At 46.5% G+C, this 22,081-nt stretch overlaps 1 protein-coding gene across 1 annotated transcript in view; it reads left to right on the top strand.

The window, feature by feature from the left end:
* The first annotated feature begins 2,556 nt into the window (after positions 1-2,556).
* LOC138272160 (vomeronasal type-2 receptor 26-like) overlaps positions 2,557-22,081 on the top strand; it is a 166,432-nt gene continuing 146,907 nt past the window's right edge. Inside the window, exons 1-3 of the mRNA XM_069218866.1 lie at positions 2,557-2,628; positions 2,791-3,027; positions 4,304-4,427. Of these exons, the coding sequence (XP_069074967.1) occupies positions 2,557-2,628; positions 2,791-3,027; positions 4,304-4,427 (433 nt within the window). The remainder of the gene's footprint in view (positions 2,629-2,790; positions 3,028-4,303; positions 4,428-22,081) is intronic.

Below are 22,081 nucleotides of genomic sequence, written 5' to 3'. Positions count from 1 at the left end.
TTGGAACAGGAGGTAGAGGGTACGACGAGCAAAACAAGGAGCCCTCTCAGCAGCAGGTAGCACCCGGAGAAGTGCCAGAAACAGGCACTACAATGATGCGTGAAACAGTGCTCACCCGAAGTTACACAAAGGAGTCCCACGTCGCCGGAGACCAACTTAGAAAGTCGTGCAATGCAGGTTAGAGTGCCGTGGACCCAGGCTTGGCTGTGCACAAAGGATTTCTGCCGGAAGTGCACAGGGGCCGGAGTAGCTGCAAAAGTTGCGGTTCCCAGCAATGCAGTCTAGCGAGGTGAGGCAAGGACTTACCTCCACCAAACTTGGACTGAAGAGTCACTGGACTGTGGGAGTCACTTGGACAGAGTTGCTGGATTCGAGGGACCTCGCTCTTCGTGCTGAGAGGAGACCCAAGGGACCGGTAATGCAGCTTTTTGATGCCTGCGGTTGCAGGGGGAAGATTCCGTCGACCCACGGGAGATTTCTTCGGAGCTTCTAGTGCAGAGAGGAGGCAGACTACCCCCACAGCATGCACCACCAGGAAAACAGTCGAGAAGGCGGCAGGATCAGCGTTACCGAGTTGCAGTAGTCGTCTTTGCTACTTTGTTGCAGTGTTGCAGGCTTCCAGCACGGTCAGCAGTCGATTCCTTGGCAGAAGGTGAAGAGAGAGATGCAGAGGAACTCTGATGAGCTCTTGCATTCGTTATCTAAAGTTTCCCTAGAGACAGAGAACCTAAATAGCCAGAAAAGAGGGTTTGGCTACCTAGGAGAGAGGATAGGCTAGCAACACCTGAAGGAGCCTATCAGAAGGAGTCTCTGACGTCACCTGGTGGCACTGGCCACTCAGAGCAGTCCAGTGTGCCAGCAGCACCTCTGTTTCCAAGATGGCAGAGGTCTGGAGCACACTGGAGGAGCTCTGGACACCTCCCATGGGAGGTGCAGGTCAGGGGAGTCGTCACTCCCCTTTCCTTTGTCCAGTTTCGCGCCAGAGCAGGGCTAAGGGGTCCCTGAACCGGTGTAGACTGGCTTATGCAGAAAAGGGCACCATCTGTGCCCATGAAAGCATTTCCAGAGGCTGTGGGAGGCTACTCCTCCCCTGCCTTAACACCTTTTTCCAAAGGGAGAGGGTGTAACACCCTCTCTCTGAGGAAGTCCTTTGTTCTGCCTTCCTGGGCCAAGCCTGGCTGGACCCCAGGAGGGCAGAAACCTGTCTGAGGGGTTAGCAGCGGCAGCAGCTGCAGTGAAGCCCCTGAAAAGGCAGTTTGGCAGTACCCGGGTCTGTGCTACAGACCCGTGGGATCATGGGATTGTGCCAACAATGCCAGGATGGCATAGAGGGGGCAATTCCATGATCTTAGACATGTTACATGGCCATATTCGGAGTTACCATTGTGAAGCTACATATAGGAGTGACCTATGTGTAGTGCACTCGTGTAATGGTGTCCCCGCACTCACAAAGTCCGGGGAATTTGCCCTGAACGATGTGGGAGCACCTTCCCTAGTGCCAGGGTGCCCTCACACTAAGTAAGTTAGCAACCAACCTTTACTAAGTAAAGGTTAGACATATAGGTGACTTATAAGTTACTTAAGTGCAGTGAAAATGGCTGTGAAATAATGTGTGCATTATTTCACTCAGGCTGCAGTGGCAGGCCTGTGTAAGAATTGTCAGAGCTCCCTATGGGTGGCAAAAGAAATGCTGCAGCCCATTGGGATCTCCTGGAACCCCAATACCCTGGGTACCTCAGTTCCATATACTAGGGAATTATAAGGGTGTTCCAGTATGCCAATGTGAATTTGTGAAATTGGTCACTAGCCTGTTAGTGACAATTTGGAAAGAAATGAGAGAGTATAACCACTGAGGTTCTGGTTAGCAGAGCCTCAGTGAGACAGTTAGGCACCACACAGGGAACACATACATGTAGGTCACAAATTTATGAGCACTGGGGTCCTGGCTAGCAGGGTCCCAGTGACACATAACAAACATACTGAAAACATAGGGTTTTCACTATGAGCACTGGGCCCTGGCTGGCAGGATCCCAGTGAGACAGTGAAAACACCCTGACATACACTCACAAACAGGCCAAAAGTGGGGGTAACCAGGCTAGAAAGAGGCTACTTTCTCACAGCTTTATTTAAAATCAATCACTGACATGGTGGTCTGCTGACCCCAGCAGGCCACAATCCCTGTGATTGTGGCCATTCCCATATGGGTCGCATATTGTGACCTTCCTCATGAATATTAATGAGGCAGGTGTCTTGCGACCCATTTGGAAATTGCAAACAATATTAAATACTCTGTTGTACATAGCAGCTTGTGATTTACTAATAGCGAATCACAAAAATATACTGTTAAAAAAACGCAAACCTTAAGCTACATGCATCTGGCTTTTAGTTCCATGAGGAAAGCTTGATCAGAGAGACTTAGAATATGGCCTAAAGAATGAAACCATCAACATGTAGTTAGGTTTTTACATCTATGTTTTGGAATGGGAATTATGCATTCTTAATGAATATTGTTTGATGTCTGGACATGAGTTCATTCCTTGATCTAAGGATGCTGCGATGCCGGAGTCTTGTGAAGATATGACCAAGAGTCTGTTTACAATTTTTAGGAGTGCCTTTCTCACAGTCTCAGTTAGGTGTAAATTATTAGTAACTAAACAACTTGGGTATGTTCTAGAATTCGCACCTGAATGTCGCTGTCATCCTTTATTTTGGTCTCAATTATTTAAAAAAATTGGATGCCACACTGTGAGACCTGAATGTGACCTACTGATCTTGTGTTTTGTGTTTCAGGTGAACAGGTTCCTCCAGAAGATACATTTTAAGACTTCTTCTGGGCATGACATTTTTTTCGATGACAAAGGGCAAGTACCAGCAAAGTATGACATTCTAAACTGGGCTTACAAAGGCACAAATGTCTTGGAAGTTGTTAAGGTTGGATATTTAGATCTCACAGCACAACCAGGGCAACAACTTATCATCAATGAGAGCGCCATTAAATGGCATGTTAGCGGTGACCAGAAGAATCAGGTCAGTCTAATGTTCTTCAGACATTCAACTAATGGCAGTAAGGTGGGGACAATTTCAACTATTTTAACTTAAAATCAACAGTTTCATCCTGTCAGAAGCATTGCACCACTTTTAAAGTTTAAACTGAGTAACAAGCTGCGGAACACACACTGCTAAGTATATTCAGTCTAGGCACTCAGGGGCATATTTATGATCCTTGTTGTGTCTCACTTGTACCACACATTGTAATGCAAGTGCGACACAACTTAAACTAGAGATTTATGAAGCCATGCATGGCCACTCTGTGTGGCCATGAGTGGCTCCATTAATCTGAAGTAGGGCAACAGAGCTCAAATCGCGGGGTTGCCTTACTCTGCCCTAAGAAGGCGTTCTATGGTGGATGAATGAGTGCTCCTTCACAACTCCAGTTGTTAATGACATATTCCTTGATTTACCAGAAGTGGGAGATCAGGGAATGCACCAAAAAGATACAACTTCTCAGGGGAGACGTAACTTGGAGAAGTATTTATTTTTCTCCTCGTTAGTTCCTCTTTCTATGTGTGCTGCATTCATCACAACAGTGACAGATATCCCGTCCACCAAAATCGAAACTCCATTTTATCTCCTAAGATTTTGATTTCGGCAGTTGGGATATCTGTCACCATTGCGACAGAGGGACCCGGCCGCTGAGTAGGCAAGAATTGAGTTCACTCTCACGTTATGAACGTATATACAGCTTACCCTTGCAGGCCCTTTCTTGATGCAAATGTGTGAAAAAGATTCCTCACTGTGTGAAAATTAACATAGTAAAGTCAGAACCCTGTTAGCACAATCATATACCGTCCACATTGCATGCCTTTTCTTTTCTTATAAGTGTCTTGTTAAACCTAGTATAGTCAAAACAAAATCACATTCAAGAATTCGTGTTTAGCTTCCTTACAATGAGAAATTAAATTAAAATTTGATTTATAACATATGTATTGCTGCATAGAACACATTTCAAATATTAGCATGTTTTACCCCACACAGCACATTTTTAAACCATACATATCCGAAGTTTCAGCCAAACAATGAATATTAAATTGATGACTCTCAATGATGTCCAAATGTGCCAAATCTTTGTAAGGCATACTAAAATCAATTAAAAAAATCATATAAACTAAAATGAATATTTTACCATGTTGTGACTAAGCAAATGAGTAGAAACAGACATTAGTGCTTGTGGTGAAGGATGCATGGTGGGCTACCACTGAACAAATTAAGCACAGTTTCTTCTTGATTCTACTTCACTTCACAGGCTCCTCGCTCGGTCTGCAGTGAGAGCTGCCTCCCAGGGTCCCGTAAAGCCCCAAGAGAAGGGAAGCCTGTCTGCTGCTTTTACTGTGTGCCCTGTGCCGATGGGGAGTTTTCCAACAGGACCGGTATGTGAAAAACTGGCTTCCTAAAGCCTCACATTAGATAGATGTTAAATACTGGGAAACTTGTTCTGGATGTCAGAGGATGAATAGTGCCTGCAACATAAAACTACCAATAAGATGAAATAAAACAAAAAAATGGTTAATATTGTATGTTCAATGTAACATCTGCACCCTGCATTTTTTCTTTGTAAACACGCAGTTATTTTACACATAATCAAATATCACTTTTAGAAATACTATCATAATATAAGTAATATCACTTATAATATAATTAATATCACATATAGTAATATAAGTATTATCACTTATAGCAATAGTATCATAATATAAGTAATATCACATATAGTAATAGTGTCATACTATCAGAAACATCACATATAGTATTAGTATCACAATATAAGTAATATCACGTATAGTAACGGTATCATTATATAAGTAATATCATGTAAAGTAATAATATCATAATATAAGTAACATCTGCTCCCTGCATTTATTCTTTGTAAACATACAGTTATTTTACACACAATCAAATATCTCTTATAGTAATAGTGTAATAATATAAGAAATATCAGTTATTAAAAGTACGATGATATCAGTGATAACAAATATAGTAATAGTATCATCATATAAGTGATATCACTTATAGTAATTGCATCATAATGTAAGTATTATCACCTATAGTTATGGTATCATAATTTAAGTAATATCACTTATAGTAATAGCATCATAATATAAGTAATATCACTTAAAGTAATGGTATCATAATATAGGTAATATCACATATAGTAATAGTGTCATAATATAAGTAATATCACTTATAGTAACAGTATCATAATATAATTAATATCACATATAGTAATTGTATCATAAAATAAGTAATATCGCTTATAGTAATGGTATCATGATTTAAGTATCACATATAGTAATAGTGTCATAATATAAGTAATATCACTTGTAGTAACAGTATCATAATATAATTAATATCACATTTAGTAATTGTATCATAAAATGAGTAATATCACTTATACAAACGGTATCAGAATATAAGTAATATCACTTATTGTAATGGTATCATAATATAAGTAATATCACTTATAGTAATGGTATCATAATATAAGTAATATCACTTATAGTAATAGTATCATAATATAGGTAGTATCACTTATAGTAATGGTATCATAATATAAGTAATAACACCTATAGTAACGGTACCATAATATAAGTAATATCACTTATAGTAACGGTATCATACTATAAGTAACATCACTTATAATACCGGTATCATAATATGAGTAATATCCAATAGTAATGGTGGAAATAATATAAGTAATATAACTTATAGTAACAGTATCATAATATAAGTAATCTTATAGAGTGATAGAAAAAAAACAATACAACATGAAGCATGTGTGAGAAAGTAGCCTCTTTCTTGCATGGTTACCCCAATTCTTGGCCTGTTTTTGACTGTGTCTACTGGGATCCTGCTAATCAGGACCCCAGTAGTTATGCTCTCTCCATTTAAATTTGGTTGTTGGATACTGCTAACACAGTATTCCTCTCATAACTGGCATACTGGTGCTCCCTTATAAATCCACAGTATATGCTACCTAGGTACCAAGGGCATTAGGGTTCCAGGGGATCCCTATGGGTGCAGAATTTCTTTTGCCACCCATCGGGAGCCCATACAAAGGCTTCTACAGGACTGCCATTGCAGCTTGTATGAAATGGTGCATGCACCCTTTCACTGCCATTTACACTGCACCAGGTCACTTATAAGTCACCTATGTGTCAGGCCTTCCGACCTTGAAGGCTGGGTGCAGAGTACCTGTGTGTGAGGGCACCCCTGCACTAGCAGAGGTGCCCCCCATGTTGTCCAGGACCATTTTCCCAGACTTCGTGAGTGTGGGAACGCCATTTTACGTGTGCAATGGACATAGGTCTCTACCTACGTACAGCTTCACAATGGTAACTCTGAATATGGCCATGGTTGGTGTCAAACATGTTGGAATCATACCCCAAGGCTTTTGTAAGACTTGTTTTTATGATTCCATGCACTCTGGGGGCTCCTTAGATGACCCCAGTACTGCCCTTATAGCCTTCTGAGGTTTTCCAGGCAGCCCCAGTTGCTGCCACCTCACAGATAGATTTCTGCCCTCCTGTTGCTCAAGCAGCTTGAGCCCAGGAAGCCAGAACAAAAGCATTTCCTTTGGGAGAGGTGTGTTACACCCTCTATTTTTGTAAATAGGTGTTACAGGCATGGGAGGGGTGGATTCCCATAGCCTGTGGAAAAGCTTTGTAGGGTCCAGATGGTGCCCTCCTTGCATAATCCAGTCTACACCGGTTCAGGGACCCCTAGTCTCTCATCTGGCATGAAACTGGACAAAGGAAAGGGGAGTGACCATTCCCGTGTCCATCATCACCCTAGGGGTGGGACTCAGAGCTCCTCCAGAGTGTCTCTGGATTTTGCCATCTTTATTCCAAGTTGACAGGTCACTCTGGAAGCATCTGAATGGCCAGTGCCAGCAGGTGAAGTCACAGCCCTCCCCTGATAGGTGCTTACCTGTGGAGCTGATCAATCCCCTTTTCATGGCTATTTCGGGTCTCTCTTTTGGGTTGTACTTCAGATTTGGATTGCAAGACTCCAGCAGGAATCCTCTGCATCCTTTACTTCACCTTCCTACCGACAGAACTGCATCTGGACCCTCGAGGAACTCTATAATCTGCAACAATGAAACAAAGATGACTTCTGCAACATTGTAAGTTGCCAGCAACTGTTTCCAGGTTGTGAATCCTCAGAGAACTGCTTGTCTTCAGCCTGCACCAGAAGAACGAAGGAATCTCCCTTGAAGTAAAGGAGTCACTTCCCTGCTTCAGCAGGCATCCCTCTGCAGTGAATACTGGTATCTTGGGTCTCCTCTCCTGAAGAAGTGCTTGGATCCAGCAACACGGGTGGTGAACTGAAGTGGTCCTGACGGTTCAGACATTCAACTGTCCAACTTTGGTGGAGGTAAGGGCTTGCCTCCACACACAAGACGGTACCCTCATGCTCTGTGTGTTTTGCAGTTTCCAAGGTTTGTTGGCATCCTTCCATGAAGTTCTTCATGCACCATTCAGCTCTGGCCCCCGCATTCTATCCTGCGACACACAGCTTCCTGCATGGTTCTCCGGTGGCGTGGGATCCTTTTGTGCAGTGCTGCATGGGCCTCCTTTTGCACCTTTTTTGTCCCCGTGCTGTGGGACTCCTGTGTGCACTGCCTGGTCTTCTGAGGGCTCGCTGACTTGCTGAGAGCCCTCTCTGTCTCCCATTCCTGGGTAGAGGCCACCAGGTCCCTCCTGGTCCCCGGCAGTGCCATTTTCCACTAATCGCTAGCTTTGCGTGTACCAAGGTTTGTTGGTGGAATCCAGCAATGCAAACCAGACTGCAATCATCCGTCTGGTGTGGGAAATCATCTGCACCAACCAGGAACCCGCATCCATCTTCTTGAGTGCAGTACTGACTGTTGTTCTTCACCAGTGGTTCTTCTTTTGCACCTTCATCCGGGTTAGCAGGGGCTCCTGTTCTCCTTGGACTCTTCAGTGCTTCTTGGACTTGGTCCCCTTCTTCCACAGGTCTTCAGGTCTAGGAATCCATCATTGGAGTCTTGCAGTCTCTTCTGGCTCTTGCATAACATTCTTTCTCGTGTTCTTGTGTGTTCTAGGAAAGCTACTGTGGTTTACTCCTGCTTTCCTGGACTCTGGGGTGGTTAGATTACTTACCTTTTGTGTTTTCTAATACTCACAGCGCCCCTCTACGCACTTCACTTGCCTAGGTGGGAAACCGACTTTCGCATTTCAGTATTTTAATATATGGTTTGTGTTCCCCGTAGGCCCATTTCTAATTATTGTGAGTTTCACTATTTGCACTGTTTTATAACTGTTTTTACAGCTTGTAGGAGGCTGGACTGGCTTGTAGTGAGTACCAAGGGGTACTTGCACCTTGCACCAGGCCGAGTTATCCCTTATTAGTGTATAGGGTGTCTAGCAGCTTAGGCTGATAGATAATGGTAGCTTAGCAGAGCAGCTTAGGCTGAACTAGGAGACGTGTGAAGCTACTACAGTACCACTTAGTGTCATATGCACAATATCATAAGAAAACACAATACACAGTTATACTAAAAATAAAGGTACTTTATTTTTTATGACAATATGCCAAAGTATCTTAGAGTGTACCCTCAGTGAGAGGATAGGAAATATACACAAGATATATATACACAATAGCAAAAATATGCAGTATAGTCTTAGAAAACAGTGCAAACAATGTATAGTTACAATAGGATGCAATGGGGAAACATAGGGATAGGGGCAACACAAACCATATACTCCAAAAGTGGAATGCGAACCACGAATGGACCCCAAACCTATGTGACCTTGTAGAGGGTCGCTGGGACTATTAGAAAATAGTGAGAGTTAGAAAAATAACCCTCCCCAAGACCCTGAAAAGTGAGTGCAAAGTGCACTAAAGTTCCCCTAAGGACAAAGAAGTTGTGTTAGAGGAATAATGCAGGAAAGACACAAACCAGCAATGCAACAACTGTGGATTTCCAATCTAGGGTACCTGTGGAACAAGGGGACCAAGTCCAAAAGTCACAAGCAAGTCGGAGATGGGCAGATGCCCAGGAAATGCCAGCTGTGGGTGCAAAGAAGCTTCTAATGGACAGAAGAAGCTGAGGTTTCTGCAGGAACGAAAAGGGCTAGAGACTTTCCCTTTGGTGGACAGATCCCTCTCGCTGTGGAGAGTCGTGCAGAAGTGTTTTCCCGCCGAAAGGACGCCAACAAGCCTTGCTAGGTGCAAATCGTGCGTTTGGCGTTTTTGGACGCTGCTGGGGCCCAGGAGGGACCAGGAGGTCGCAAATTGGACCTGAAGAGAGAGGGGATGTCGAGCAAGAAAAAGAGCCCTCACTAAAGCAGGTAGCACCCGGAGAAGTGCCAGAAACAGGCACTAAGAGGATGCGTGAAACGGTGCTCGCCGGAGTTGCACAAAGGAGTCCCACGTCGCCGGAGACCAACTTAGAAAGTCGTGCAATGCAGGTTAGAGTGCCGTGGAGCCAGGCTTGGCTGTGCACAAAGGATTTCCGCCGGAAGTGCACAGGGGCCGGAGTAGCTGCAAAGTCGCGGTTCCCAGCAATGCAGCCCAGCGAGGTGAGGCAAGGACTTACCTCCACCAAACTTGGGCTGAAGAGTCACTGGACTGTGGGGGTCACATGGACAGAGTCGCTGGATTCGAGGGACCTCGCTCGTCGTGCTGAGAGGAGACCCAAGGGACCGGTAATGCAGCTTTTTGGTGCCTGCGGTTGCAGGGGGAAGATTCCGTCGACCCACGGGAGATTTCTTCGGAGCTTCTGGTGCAGAGAGGAGGCAGGCTACCCCCACAGCATGCACAAGCAGGAAAACAGTCGAGAAGGCGGCAGGATCAGCGTTACAGAGTTGCAGTAGTCGTCTTTGCTACTATGTTGCAGGTTTGCAGGCTTCCAGCACGGTCAGCAGTCGATTCCTTGGCAGAAGGTGAAGAGAGAGATGCAGAGGAACTCGGCTGAGCTCTTGCATTCGTTATCTAAAGTTTCCCCAGAGACAGAGACCCTAAATAGCCAGAAAAGAGGGTTTGGCTACTTAGGAGAGAGGATAGGCTACTAACACCTGAAGGAGCCTATCAGCATGAGTCTCTGACGTCACCTGGTGGCACTGGCCACTCAGAGCAGTCCAGTGTGCCAGCAGCACCTCTGTTTCCAAGATGGCAGAGGTCTGGAGCACACTGGAGGAGCTCTGGACACCTCCCAGGGGAGGTGCAGGTCAGGGGAGTGGTCACTCCCCTTTCCTTTGTCCAGTTTCGCGCCAGAGCAGGGGCTAAGGGGTCCCCGAACCGGTGTACACTGGCTTATGCAGAATTGGGCACATCTGTGCCCAAGAAAGCATTTCCAGAGGCTGGGGGAGGCTACTCCTCCCCTGCCTTCACACCATTTTCCAAAGGGAGAGGGTGTCACACCCTCTCTCAGAGGAAGTTCTTTGTTCTGCCATCCTGGGCCAGGCCTGGCTGGACCCCAGGAGGGCAGATGCCTGTCTGAGGGGTTGGCAGCAGCAGCAGCTGCAGTGAAACCCCAGGAAGGGCAGTTTGGCGGTACCAGGGTGTGTGCTACAGACCACTGGGATCATGGGATTGTGCCAACTATGCCAGGATGGCATAGAGGGGGCAATTCCATGATCATAGACATGTTACATGGCCATATTCGGAGTTACCATTGTGAAGCTACATATAGGTAGTGACCTATATGTAGTGCACGCGTGTAATGGTGTCCCCGCACTCACAAAGTTCAGGGAATTGGCTCTGAACAATGTGGGGGCACCTTGGCTAGTGCCAGGGTGCCCTCACACTAGGTAACTTTGCACCTAACCTTTACCAGGTAAAGGTTAGACATATAGGTGACTTATAAGTTACTTAAGTGCAGTGTAAAATGGCTGTGAAATAACGTGGACGTTATTTCACTCAGGCTGCAGTGGCAGGCCTGTGTAAGAATTGTCAGAGCTCCCTATGGGTGGCAAAAGAAATGCTGCAGCCCATAGGGATCTCCTGGAACCCCAATACCCTGGGTACCTCAGTACCATATACTAGGGAATTATAAGGGTGTTCCAGTAAGCCAATGTAAATTGGTAAAAATGGTCACTAGCCTGTCAGTGACAATTTGGAAAGAAATGAGAGAGCATAACCACTGAGGTTCTGGTTAGCAGAGCCTCAGTGAGACAGTTAGTCACTACACAGGTAACACATTCAGGCACACTTATGAGCACTGGGGCCCTGGGTTACCAGGGTCCCAGTGACACATACAACTAAAACAACATATATACAGTGAAAAATGGGGGTAACATGCCAGGCAAGATGGTACTTTCCTACACAGCTATTTCTGCATACTAAGGTATATACTGTGTATATTACTTACCTCCTAAGGGAGTATAGTCTATAAGGTATTTTTGGCATTCGTGTCACCAAAATAAAGTACCTTTGTTTTTGTAACACTGAGTATTTTCTTTCATGTGTGTGAGTACTGTGTGACTACAGTGGTATTGCATGAGCTTTGCATGTCTGCTAGATAAGCTTTGGCTCCTCAGCTGCAGTTACCTCTAGAAAGCATGGCTTCTAGACGCTGCCTAGAGTACACTAATAAGGGATAGCTGGACCTGGTATAAGGTGTAAGTACCATAGGTGCCCACTACAAACCAGGCCAGCCTTCTACATTGGTCCTCCTCTTGGGTCCTCACTGTTTATTATTGCTTTTACCAATGCTTATTACATAATACATAATAGCTATTGTTTTAAACGGGTGTTGTGTCCATTTTGTAGTGTTTTCACTGTGTTACGGTGTGAGTTGGTACAAATACTTTACACATTGCCTTTGAGATAAGCCTGACTGCTTGTGCCAAGCTACCAAGAGGGTGAGCAGGGGTTGTCTTAGAAGTGTAACTCCCTTACCCTGACTAGAGTGAGTGTCCCTGCATGGGCAGAGTGCAAAGTGACTGGCAACCAGAGACCCCATTTCTAGCAGCGCAAATATATATTTACACCAACCCTGCACAGTGCACAGGGGCCCATTGTAACCAGTGAAACAATAACTGACGCTGTGAAATCTCTTAGAATCCCCAAAGCCATTTTTCCAGGGATTATGTAACGCAAGAGTTGGAAAGTGGAGCAAGGCATCCATTGAGCCACTATGTTACTGTGGCACATGGATTGTGGCCTTGTTCAGTCACATCAGCCTCACAGTAATGAGTAACTCAAATACATTTTTACACATTTTTGGGGGACAGGACGTTGTCCATTAGCAGAAGCTTAGAATTACTGTAGGAGGCTGGCCTGGCTTGTAGTGGGTACCAAGGGGTACTTACACTCTGTACCAGGTCCAGTTATCCCTTATTAGTGTAGAAGAGGTGTTTCTAGCAGCTTAGGCTGATAGAAGGTAGCTATAGCAGAGCAGCTTAGGCTGAACTAGGAGACATGCAAAGCTCCTACTATACCACTGGTGTCATATGCACAATATCATAAGAAAACACAATACACAGATATACTAAAAATAAAGGTACTTTATTTTTATGACAATATGCCAAAAGTATCTCAGTGAGTACCCCCAGTATGAGGATAGCAAATATACACAAGATATATATACACAATACCAAAATATGCAGTAATAGCAAAAGGAAGTAATGCAAGCAATGTAAAGTTACGGTAGATTGCAATAGGAGCACATAGGTATAGGGGCAACACAAACCATATACTCCAAAAGTGGAATGCGAACCACGAATGGACCCCAAACCTATGTGAGCTTGTAGAGGGTCGCTGGGGCTGTAAGAAAACAGTGAGGGTTAGAAAAATAGCCCACCCCAAGACCCTGAAAAGTAGGTGTAAAGTGCACCTTTATTCCCCAGAGAGCACAGAAGTCGTGATAGGGGAATTTTGGAAGGAAGACCAACACCAGCAATTCAACCAAAGTGGATTTCTGGACGAGAGTACCTGTGGAAAAAGGGGACCAAGTCCAAGAGTCACGACAAAGTCGAGAGTGGGCAGATGCCCACGAAATGCCAGCTGAGGGTGCAAAGGAGCTGCCACCGGATGGTTGAAGCTGTGGGTTCTGCAAGAACGAAGAGGGCTAGAAACTTCCCCTTTGGAAGATGGATGTCCCACATCCTGTAGAAGCTTCCAGAGATGTTTCCACGCAGAAAGACTGCAAACAAACCTTGCTAGCTGCAAGGGTCACGGTTAGGGTTTTTGGATGCTGCTGTGGCCCAGGAGAGACCAGGATGTCGCCACTTGAAGGAGGAGACAGAGGGGGCGCCCAGCAAGTCAGGGAGCCCTCACAGAAGCAGGCAACACCCGCAGAAGTGCCGGAACAGGCACTATGAAGAGGAGTGAACCGGAGCTCACCCGAAGTCACAAAAGGAGATCCCACGACACCGGAGGACAACTCAGGAGGTTGTGCACTGCAGGTTAGAGTGTCGGGACCCAGGCTTGGCTGTGCACAAAGGAAATCCTGGAAGAGTGCACAGAAGCCAGAGCAGCTGCAAATCATGCGGTACCCAGCAATGCAGTTTAGCGTGGGGAGGCAAGGACTTACCTCCACCAAACTTGGACTGAAGAGCCACTGGACTGTGGGAGTCACTTGGACAGAGTTTCTGAGTTCCAGGGACCACGCTCGTCATGCTGAGAGGGGACCCAGAGGCCCGGTGATGCAGTTCTTTTGGTGCCTGCTGTTGCAGGGGGAGGATTCCGTCGTCCCACGGGAGATTTCTTCAGAGCTCCTAGTGCAGAGAGGAGGCAGACTACTCCCACAGCATGCACCACCAGGAAAACAGTTGAGAAGGCGGCAGGATTAGCGATAAAAGGTTGCAGTAGTCATCTTTGCTAATTTGTTGCGGTTTTGCAGGCGTCCTGAGCAGTCAGCGGTCGAACCTTTGGCAGAAGGTGAAGAGGGAGATGCAGAGGAACTCTGATGAGCTCTTGCATTCGTTACCTAAAGAATTCCCCAAAGCAGAGACCCTAAATAGCCAGAAAAGGAGGTTTGGCTACTTAGGAAGGAGGATAGGCTAGCAATACAGGTAATAGCCTATCAGAAGGAGCCTCTGACATCACTTGCTGGCACTGCTCACTCAGAGCATTCCAGTGTGCCACAAACACCTCTGTTTCCAAGATGGCAGAGGTCTGGGACACACTGGAGGAGCTCTGGGCACCTCCCAGGGGAGGTGCAGGTCAGGGGAGTGGTCACTCCCCTTTCCTTGTCCAGTTTCGCGCCAGAGCAGGGCTGGGGGATCCCTGAACCGGTGTACACTGGCTTATGCAGAGATGGGCACCATCTGTGCCCATCAAAGCATTTCAAGAGGCTGGGGGAGGCTACTCCTCCCCAGCCTTCACACCTATTTCCAAAGGGAGAGGGTGTCACACCCTCTCTCAGAGGAAGTCCTTTGTTCTGCCTTCCTGGGCCAGGGCTGCCTGGACCCCAGGAGGGCAGAAACCTGTCTGAGGGGTTGGCAGCAGCTGCAGTGGAGACCCTGGAAAGGCAGTTTGGCAGTACCCGGGTTCTGTGCTAGAGACCCGGGGGATCATGGAATTGACCCCCAATGCCAGAATGGCATTGGGGGGAAAATTTCATGACCTTAGACCTGTTGCATGGCCATGTTTGGAATTACCATTGTGACGCTGTACATAGGTAGTGACCTATGTACAGTGCACGCGTGTAATGGTGTCCCCGCACTCACAAAGTCCGGGGAATTTGTCCTGAACAATGTAGGGGCACCTTGGCTAGTGCCAGGGTGCCCACTGTAGGAAAGTACCATCTTGCCTGGCATGTTACCCCCATTTTTCACTGTATATATGTTGTTTTAGTTGTATGTGTCACTGGGACCCTGCCAGCCAGGGCCCCAGTGCTCATAAGTGTGCCTGAATGTGTTACCTGTGTAGTGACTAACTGTCTCACTGAGGCTCTGCTATCCATAACCTCAGTGGTTATGCTCTCTCATTTCTTTCAAATTGTCACTAACAGGCTAGTGACCAATTTTACCAATTTACATTAGCTTACTGGAACACCCTTATAATTCCCTAGTATATGGTACTGAGGTACCCAGGGTATTGGGGTTCCAGGAGATCCCTATGGGCTGCAGCATTTCTTTTGCCACCCATAGGGAGCTCTGACAATTCTTACACAGGCCTGCCACTGCAGCCTGAGTGAAATAACGTCCACGTTATTTCACAGCCATTTACCACTGCACTTAAGTAACTTATAAGTCACCTATATGTCTAACCTTTACCTGGTAAAGGTTAGGTGCAAAGTTACTTAGTGTGAGGGAACCCTGGCACTTGCCAAGGTGCCCCCACATTGTTCAGGGCAAATTCCCCGGACTTTGTGAGTGCTGGACACCATTACACGCGTGCACTACACATAGGTCACTACCTATGTGTAGCTTCACAATGGTAACTCCGAATATGGCCATGTAACATGTCTATGATCATGGAATTGCCCCCTCTATGCCATCCTGGCATAGCTGGCACAATCCCATGATCCCAGTGGTCTGTAGCACAGACCCTGGTACTGCCAAACTGCCCTTTCAAGGGTTTCACTGCAGCTGCTGCTGCTGCCAACCCCTCAGACAGGTTTCTGCCCTCCTGGGGTCCAGCCAGGCTTGTCCCAGGATGGCAGAACAAAGGACTTCCTCTGAGAGAGGGTGTTACACCCCCTCCGTTTGGAAAATGGTGTGAAGGCAGGGGAGGAGTAGCCTCCCCCAGCATCTGGAAATGCTTTCATGGGCACAGATGGTGCCCATTTCTGCATAAGCCAGTCTACACCAGTTCAGGGACCCCTTAGCCCTGCTCTTGCGTGAAACTGGACAAAGGAAAGAGGAGTTACCACTCCCCTGACCTGCACCTCCCCTGGGAGGTGCCCAGAGCTCCTCCAGTGTGCTCGAGACCTCTGCCATCTTGGAAACAGAGGTGCTGCTGGCACACTGGACTGCTCTGAGTGGCCAGGGCCAGCAGGTGACGTCAGAGACTCCTTCTGATAGGCTCCTTCAGGTGTTGCTAGCCTAGCCTCTCTCCTAAGTAGCCAAACCCTCTTTTCTTGCTATTTAGGGTCTCTGCTTCGGGGAATTCCTTAGATAACGAATGCAAGAGCTCATCAGAGTTCCTCTGCATCTCTCTCTTCACCTTCTGCCAAGGAATCGACTGCTGACCGCGCTGGAAGCCTGCAAAACTGAAACAAAGTAGCAAAGACGACTACTGTAACTCTGTAACGCTGATCCTGCCGCCTTCTCGACTGTTTTCCTGGTGGTGCATGCTGTGGGGGTAGTCTGCCTCCTCTCTGCACTAGAAGCTCCAAAGAAATCTCCCGTGGGCCGACGGAATCGTCCCCCTGCAACCGCAGGCACCAAAGAACTGCATTACCGGTACCCTGGGTCTCCTCTCAGCACGACGAGCGAGGTCCCATGAATCCAGCAACTCTGTCCAAGTGACTCCAACAGTCCAGTGACTCTTCAGCCCAAGTTTGGTGGAGGTAAGTCCTTGCCTCCCCACGCCAGACTGTATTGCTGGGAACCACGACTTTTGAAGCTACTCCAGCCTCTGTGCACTTCCGGCGGAAATCCTTTGTGCACAGCCAAGCCTGGGTCCACAGCACTCTAACCTGCATTGCATGACTTTCTAAGTTGTCCTCCGGCGACGTGGGACTCCTTTGTGCAACTTCGGGTGAGCACTGTGTCACACAACTTCGTAGTGCCTGTTCCGGCACTTCTGCGGGTGCTGCCTGCTCTGAGAGGGCTCCTTGTCTTGCTCGACGCCCCCTCTGTCCCCAGACGCAATTGGCGACATCCTGGTCCCTCCTGGGCTACAGCAGCATCCAAAAACCCTAACCGCACAATTTGCAGCTAGCAAGGCTTGTTGGCAGTCTTTCGGCGGGAAACCACTTTTGCCTGACTCTCCACGGCGTGGAGGATCCATCCTCCAAAGGGGAAGTTTCTAGCCCTTGTCGTTCCTGCAGAATCCTCAGCTTCTACTATCCAGTAGCAGCTTCTTTGCACCCACAGCTGGCATTTCCTGGGCATCTGCCCATCTCCGACTTGCTTGTGACTTTTGGACTTGGTCCCCTTGTTCCACAGGTACCCTCGACTGGAAATCCATCGTTGTTGCATTGCTGGTTTGTGTCTTTCCTGCAGAATTCCCCTATCACGACTTCTATGTCCTTTGGGGAACTTTAGTGCAATTTGCACTCACTTTTCAGGGTCTTGGGGTGGGCTATTTTTCTAACCCTTACTATTTTCTAATAGTCCCAGCGACCCTCTACAAGGTCACATAGGTTTGGGGTCCATTCGTGGTTCGCATTCCACTTTTGGAGTATATGGTTTGTGTTGCCCCTATCCCTATGTGTCCCCATTGCATCCTATTGTAAATATACATTGTTTGCACTGTTTTCTAATACTATTACTGCATTTTTTGGTATTGTGTACATATATCTTGTGTATATTTGCTATCCTCATACTGAGGGTACACTCTGAGATACTTTGGCATATTGTCATAAAAATAAAGTACCATTATTTTTAGTATATCTGTGTATTGTGTTTTCTTATGATATTGTGCAAGTGACACGTGTGGTACTGTAGGAGCTTCACTCGTCTCCTAGTTCAGCCTAAGCTGCTCTGCTAAGCTACCATTATCTATCAGCCTATGCTGCTAGACACCCTATACACTAATAAGGGATAACTGGGCCTGGTGCAAGGTGCAAGTACCCCTTGGTACTCACTACAAGCCAGTCCAGCCTCCTACATTGGTTGTGCAGCGGTGGGATAAGGGCTTTGAGACTACTTAACACTCTTGTCATTGTACCTTTCATAAGAGAAAAATATACAAAACAAGTTCAGTGTATGTACACCTAACCAAAAAGTTTTGCATTTCCTCTTTTCACTCTTTTCTAAGTGCTGAAAAGTACCTCTAAACTTTCTAAAAGTTCTTAAAAGTTTAAAAAGTTTTTTTTCTGTCTTTCTAAAAGTTCTGAACACTTTTTTCTCTTTTTCTGTCACTTAAACTCTCTCTAAAAATGTCTGGCACAGGCCAAAATGTTGATCTGTCCAAACTTGCAAATGATCACCTTAGCTGGAAAGGAGCAAGGAGTCTCTGCATAGAGAGAGGTTTGAGTGTAGGGAAGAATTCTTCTTTGGAATTATTGCTTAACATGCTTAGAGAACAAGATAAGGCCAGAAGGGCCCCATCTGTTGAAAAAGTAGCTAATGGTTCCCAATCTGATCCAGGGACTCCCCTAGGAAACGATTCAGGAAAGAAACTTCCTAGCCTGCCCATTACTAGACAGTCTAGCATAGTTGGTACTGATGTAGAGTCACACCATACAGATAGTGTTGTCTCACATCATAACAAGAGCATTCCTTCTCACCACAGTAGAAGTGAGGTTTCTGTTAACCAAGCTGTTATGGTGCCTTCTGTAAGGGATAGGTCTCCTTCTGTCCATTCTCACCATACTTCTGTTTCAAGGCATGTCCCTCCCACCCACCCTGATGACAGATTGTTACAAAGGGAGCTCAATAGATTGAGAGTGGAACAAACCAGACTGAAGCTCAAGCAGCAACAGCTGGATTTGGATAGACAGACCTTAGAAGTAGAGAAGGAAAGACAGAAATTGGGTTTAGAAACCCATGGTGGCAGCAGCAGTATTCCCCATAGTCATCCTGCAAAAGAGCATGATTCCAGGAATCTGCACAAGATAGTTCCCCCTTATAAGGAGGGGGATGACATTAATAATTGGTTTGCTGCACTTGAGAGGGCCTGTGCTGTACAGGATGTCCCTCAAAGGCAGTGGGCTGCTATCCTATGGCTATCCTTTAGTGGAAAAGGTAGGGAAAGGCTCCTTACTGTGAAAGAAAATGAAGCCAATGATTACAAAGTTCTTAAGAATGCACTCCTGGATGGTTATGGCTTAACCACTGAACAATACAGGATAAAGTTCAGAGAGACCAAAAAGGAGTCTTCACAAGACTGGGTTGATTTCATTGACCATTCAGTGAAGGCCTTGGAGGGGTGGTTACATGGCAGTAAAGTTACTGATTATGACAGCCTGTATAACTTGATCCTGAGAGAGCATATTCTTAATAATTGTGTGTCTGATTTGTTGCACCAGTACTTGGTGGACTCTGATCTGACCTCTCCCCAAGAATTGGGAAAGAAGGCAGACAAATGGGTCAGAACAAGGGTGAACAGAAAAGTTCATACAGGGTTGTGACAAAGATGGCAACAAGAAGAAGGATGGTAAGTCTTCTGACAAGGGTGGGGACAAATCTAAAAATGAGTCTTCATCAGGCCCACAAAAACACTCTGGTGGGCCCAAATCCTATTCCAATCAAAACAAAGAAAATAAACCAAGGTGCTATTTATGTAAAATAAAAGGCCATTGGACAACAGATCCTAGTTGTCCAAAGAAAAGCACCAAGCCTCCTACCACTACAACCCCTACTGCTACACCTAATGTCCCTACTAATAGCAGTGGTGGTGGGAGCAAACCTACTAATAGCCAATCTAAGGGAGTAGCTGGGCTCACCTTTGGTAACTTAGTTGTAGTTGGTCTGATTAGGGAGACCACAGAGGCTGTGTTAGTCTCTGAGGGGGCTATTGATTTAGCCACCTTGGTTGCTTGTCCCCTTAACATGGATAAGTACATTCAACTACCCCTAATAAATGGTGTTGAGGTTCAGGCCTACAGGGACACAGGTGCCAGAGTCACTATGGTGATAGAAGAAATGGTCCACCCTGAACAACACCTACTTGGTCACCAGTACCAAGTAACTGATGCTCACAACAACACCCTTAGCCACCCCATGGCTGTTGTAAATCTCAACTGGGGGGGGGGGGGTTACTGGCCCAAAGAAAGTTGTGGTTGCCTCAGATTTACCTGTAGACTGTCTATTAGGGAATGATTTAGAGGCATCAGCTTGGGCAGAAGTGGAGTTGGAAGCTCATGCAGCAATGCTGGGCATTCCAGGGCATATTTTTGCTTTAACCAGGGCTCAGGCCAAAAAGCAAAAAGGACATGGAAACTTGGATCCTGGAACAATGGACCAAGTGCTCCCTAAAGCTAGGGCTAGTAGAAGTAAAGCACTACCTACTATCCCTCCCTCTACAGTGGATTCTACTTCTGAGGAAGAAGAATTCCCTCCCTGTGCAGAACCTACACCAGAGGAGCTGGAAGCAGACACTGCTGAGCTTTTGGGTGAAGGGGGCCTGCCATGGAGGAGCTGAGTGTGGCACAGCAAACCTGTCCCACACTAGAGGGTCTAAGACAGCAAGCTGTCAAACAAGCAAATGGGGATGTCAGTGACTCTCACAGAGTTTACTGGGAGGACAACCTCTTGTACACTGAAGCAAGGGATCCAAAACCTGGAGCTGCCAGGAGATTGGTGATTCCTCAGGGGTACAGAAAGTTCCTCCTAACTCTTGCCCACGACATTCCCCTTGCTGGGCATTTGGGGCAAATGAAAACTTGGGATAGGCTTGTTCCCTTGTTTCATTGGCCTAGAATGTCTGAGGATACAAAATATTTTTGTAAGTCCTGTGAAACCTGTCAAGCCAGTGGCAAGACAGGTGGCACCCCAAAGGCACCCCTTATTCCACTGCCTGTGGTTGGGGTTCCCTTTGAAAGGGTAGGGGTTGACATAGTTGGCCCCCTTGACCCTCCTACTGCTTCAGGCAATAGGTTTATCTTGGTGGTAGTGGACCATGCCACCAGATATCCTGAAGCAATTCCTCTAAGAACCACTACAGCTCCTGCAGTGGCAAAGGCCCTCCTGGGAATATTTTCCAGGGTGGGCTTCCCAAAAGAGGTAGTTTCAGACAGAGGAAGCAATTTCATGTCTGCTTACTTGAAGGCCATGTGGAAGGAGTGTGGGGTGACATACAAGTTCACCACACCCTATCATCTACAAACAAATGGACTGGTGGAGAGATTTAACAAAACTCTCAAAGGCATGATTATGGGTCTCCCTGAAAAACTTCGCAGGAGATGGGATATCCTGTTACCATGCCTCCTTTTTGCCTACAGGGAGGTACCCCAGAAAGGAGTGAGCTTCAGCCCCTTTGAACTCCTCTTTGGACACCCTGTGAGGGTCCACTAACACTTGTCAAGGAGGGTTGGGAACAACCTTTAAAAGCTCCAAAGCAAGATATTGTGGATTATGTACTTGGCCTCAGATCAAGGATGGCTGAGTACATGAAAAAGGCCTGTAAAAACCTTCAGGCCAGCCAGGAGCTCCAGAAGCAATGGCATGACCAGAAGGCTGTTTTGGTTCAGTACCAACCAGGGCAGAAAGTGTGGGTCTTGGAGCCTGTGGCCCCAAGAGCACTCCAAGATAAATGGAGTGGACCCCACACAATTGTTGAGAAAAAGGGTGAAGTCACCTACTTAGTTGACTTAGGCACTGCCAGGAGTCCCCTTAGGGTGCTCCATGTCAATCGCCTAAAACCCTACTATGACAGGGCTGATCTCACACTCCTCATGGCAACTGATGAGGGACAGGAAGAAGACAGTGATCCCCTTCCTGATCTCTTCTCTTCCACAAAACAAGATGCTCTGGTGGAGGGGGTAGTTTTGGCTGATTGTCTTACTGCTGAGCAGAAAGACCATTGCATAAATCTCCTGGGTCATTTTTCTGAACTCTTCTCTACTGCGCCAGGTACCACTTCTTGGTGTGAGCACACTATAGATACTGGAGACAGCTTGCCTGTCAAAAGTAAGATCTATAGGCAGCCTGACCATGTCAGGGACTGCATAAAGCAAGAGGTGCAGAAAATGTTAGAACTGGGAGTGGTTGAGCACTCTGAAAGTCCATTGGCTTCTCCTGTGGTACTTGTACCAAAACCTCATTCCAAAGATGGAAAGAAGGAAATACGGTTTTGTGTAGACTACAGAGGTCTCAACCAGGTAACCAAAACTGATGCTCACCCTATACCCAGGGCAGATGTGCTCATAGATACACTGGCATCTGCCAAGTATCTAAGCACTTTTGATTTGACTGCAGGGTATTGGCAGATCAAATTATCAGAAGATGCTAAACCTAAAACTGCATTTTCAACCATTGGAGGACATTACCAATTCACA

This window comes from Pleurodeles waltl, unplaced genomic scaffold (assembly GCF_031143425.1).
Source record: "Pleurodeles waltl isolate 20211129_DDA unplaced genomic scaffold, aPleWal1.hap1.20221129 scaffold_105, whole genome shotgun sequence".
Classification (NCBI taxonomy): domain Eukaryota; kingdom Metazoa; phylum Chordata; class Amphibia; order Caudata; family Salamandridae; genus Pleurodeles; species Pleurodeles waltl.
The sequence above is the reverse complement of the archived record's forward strand: the minus strand, read 5'-3'. Positions and strand labels throughout refer to the sequence as shown.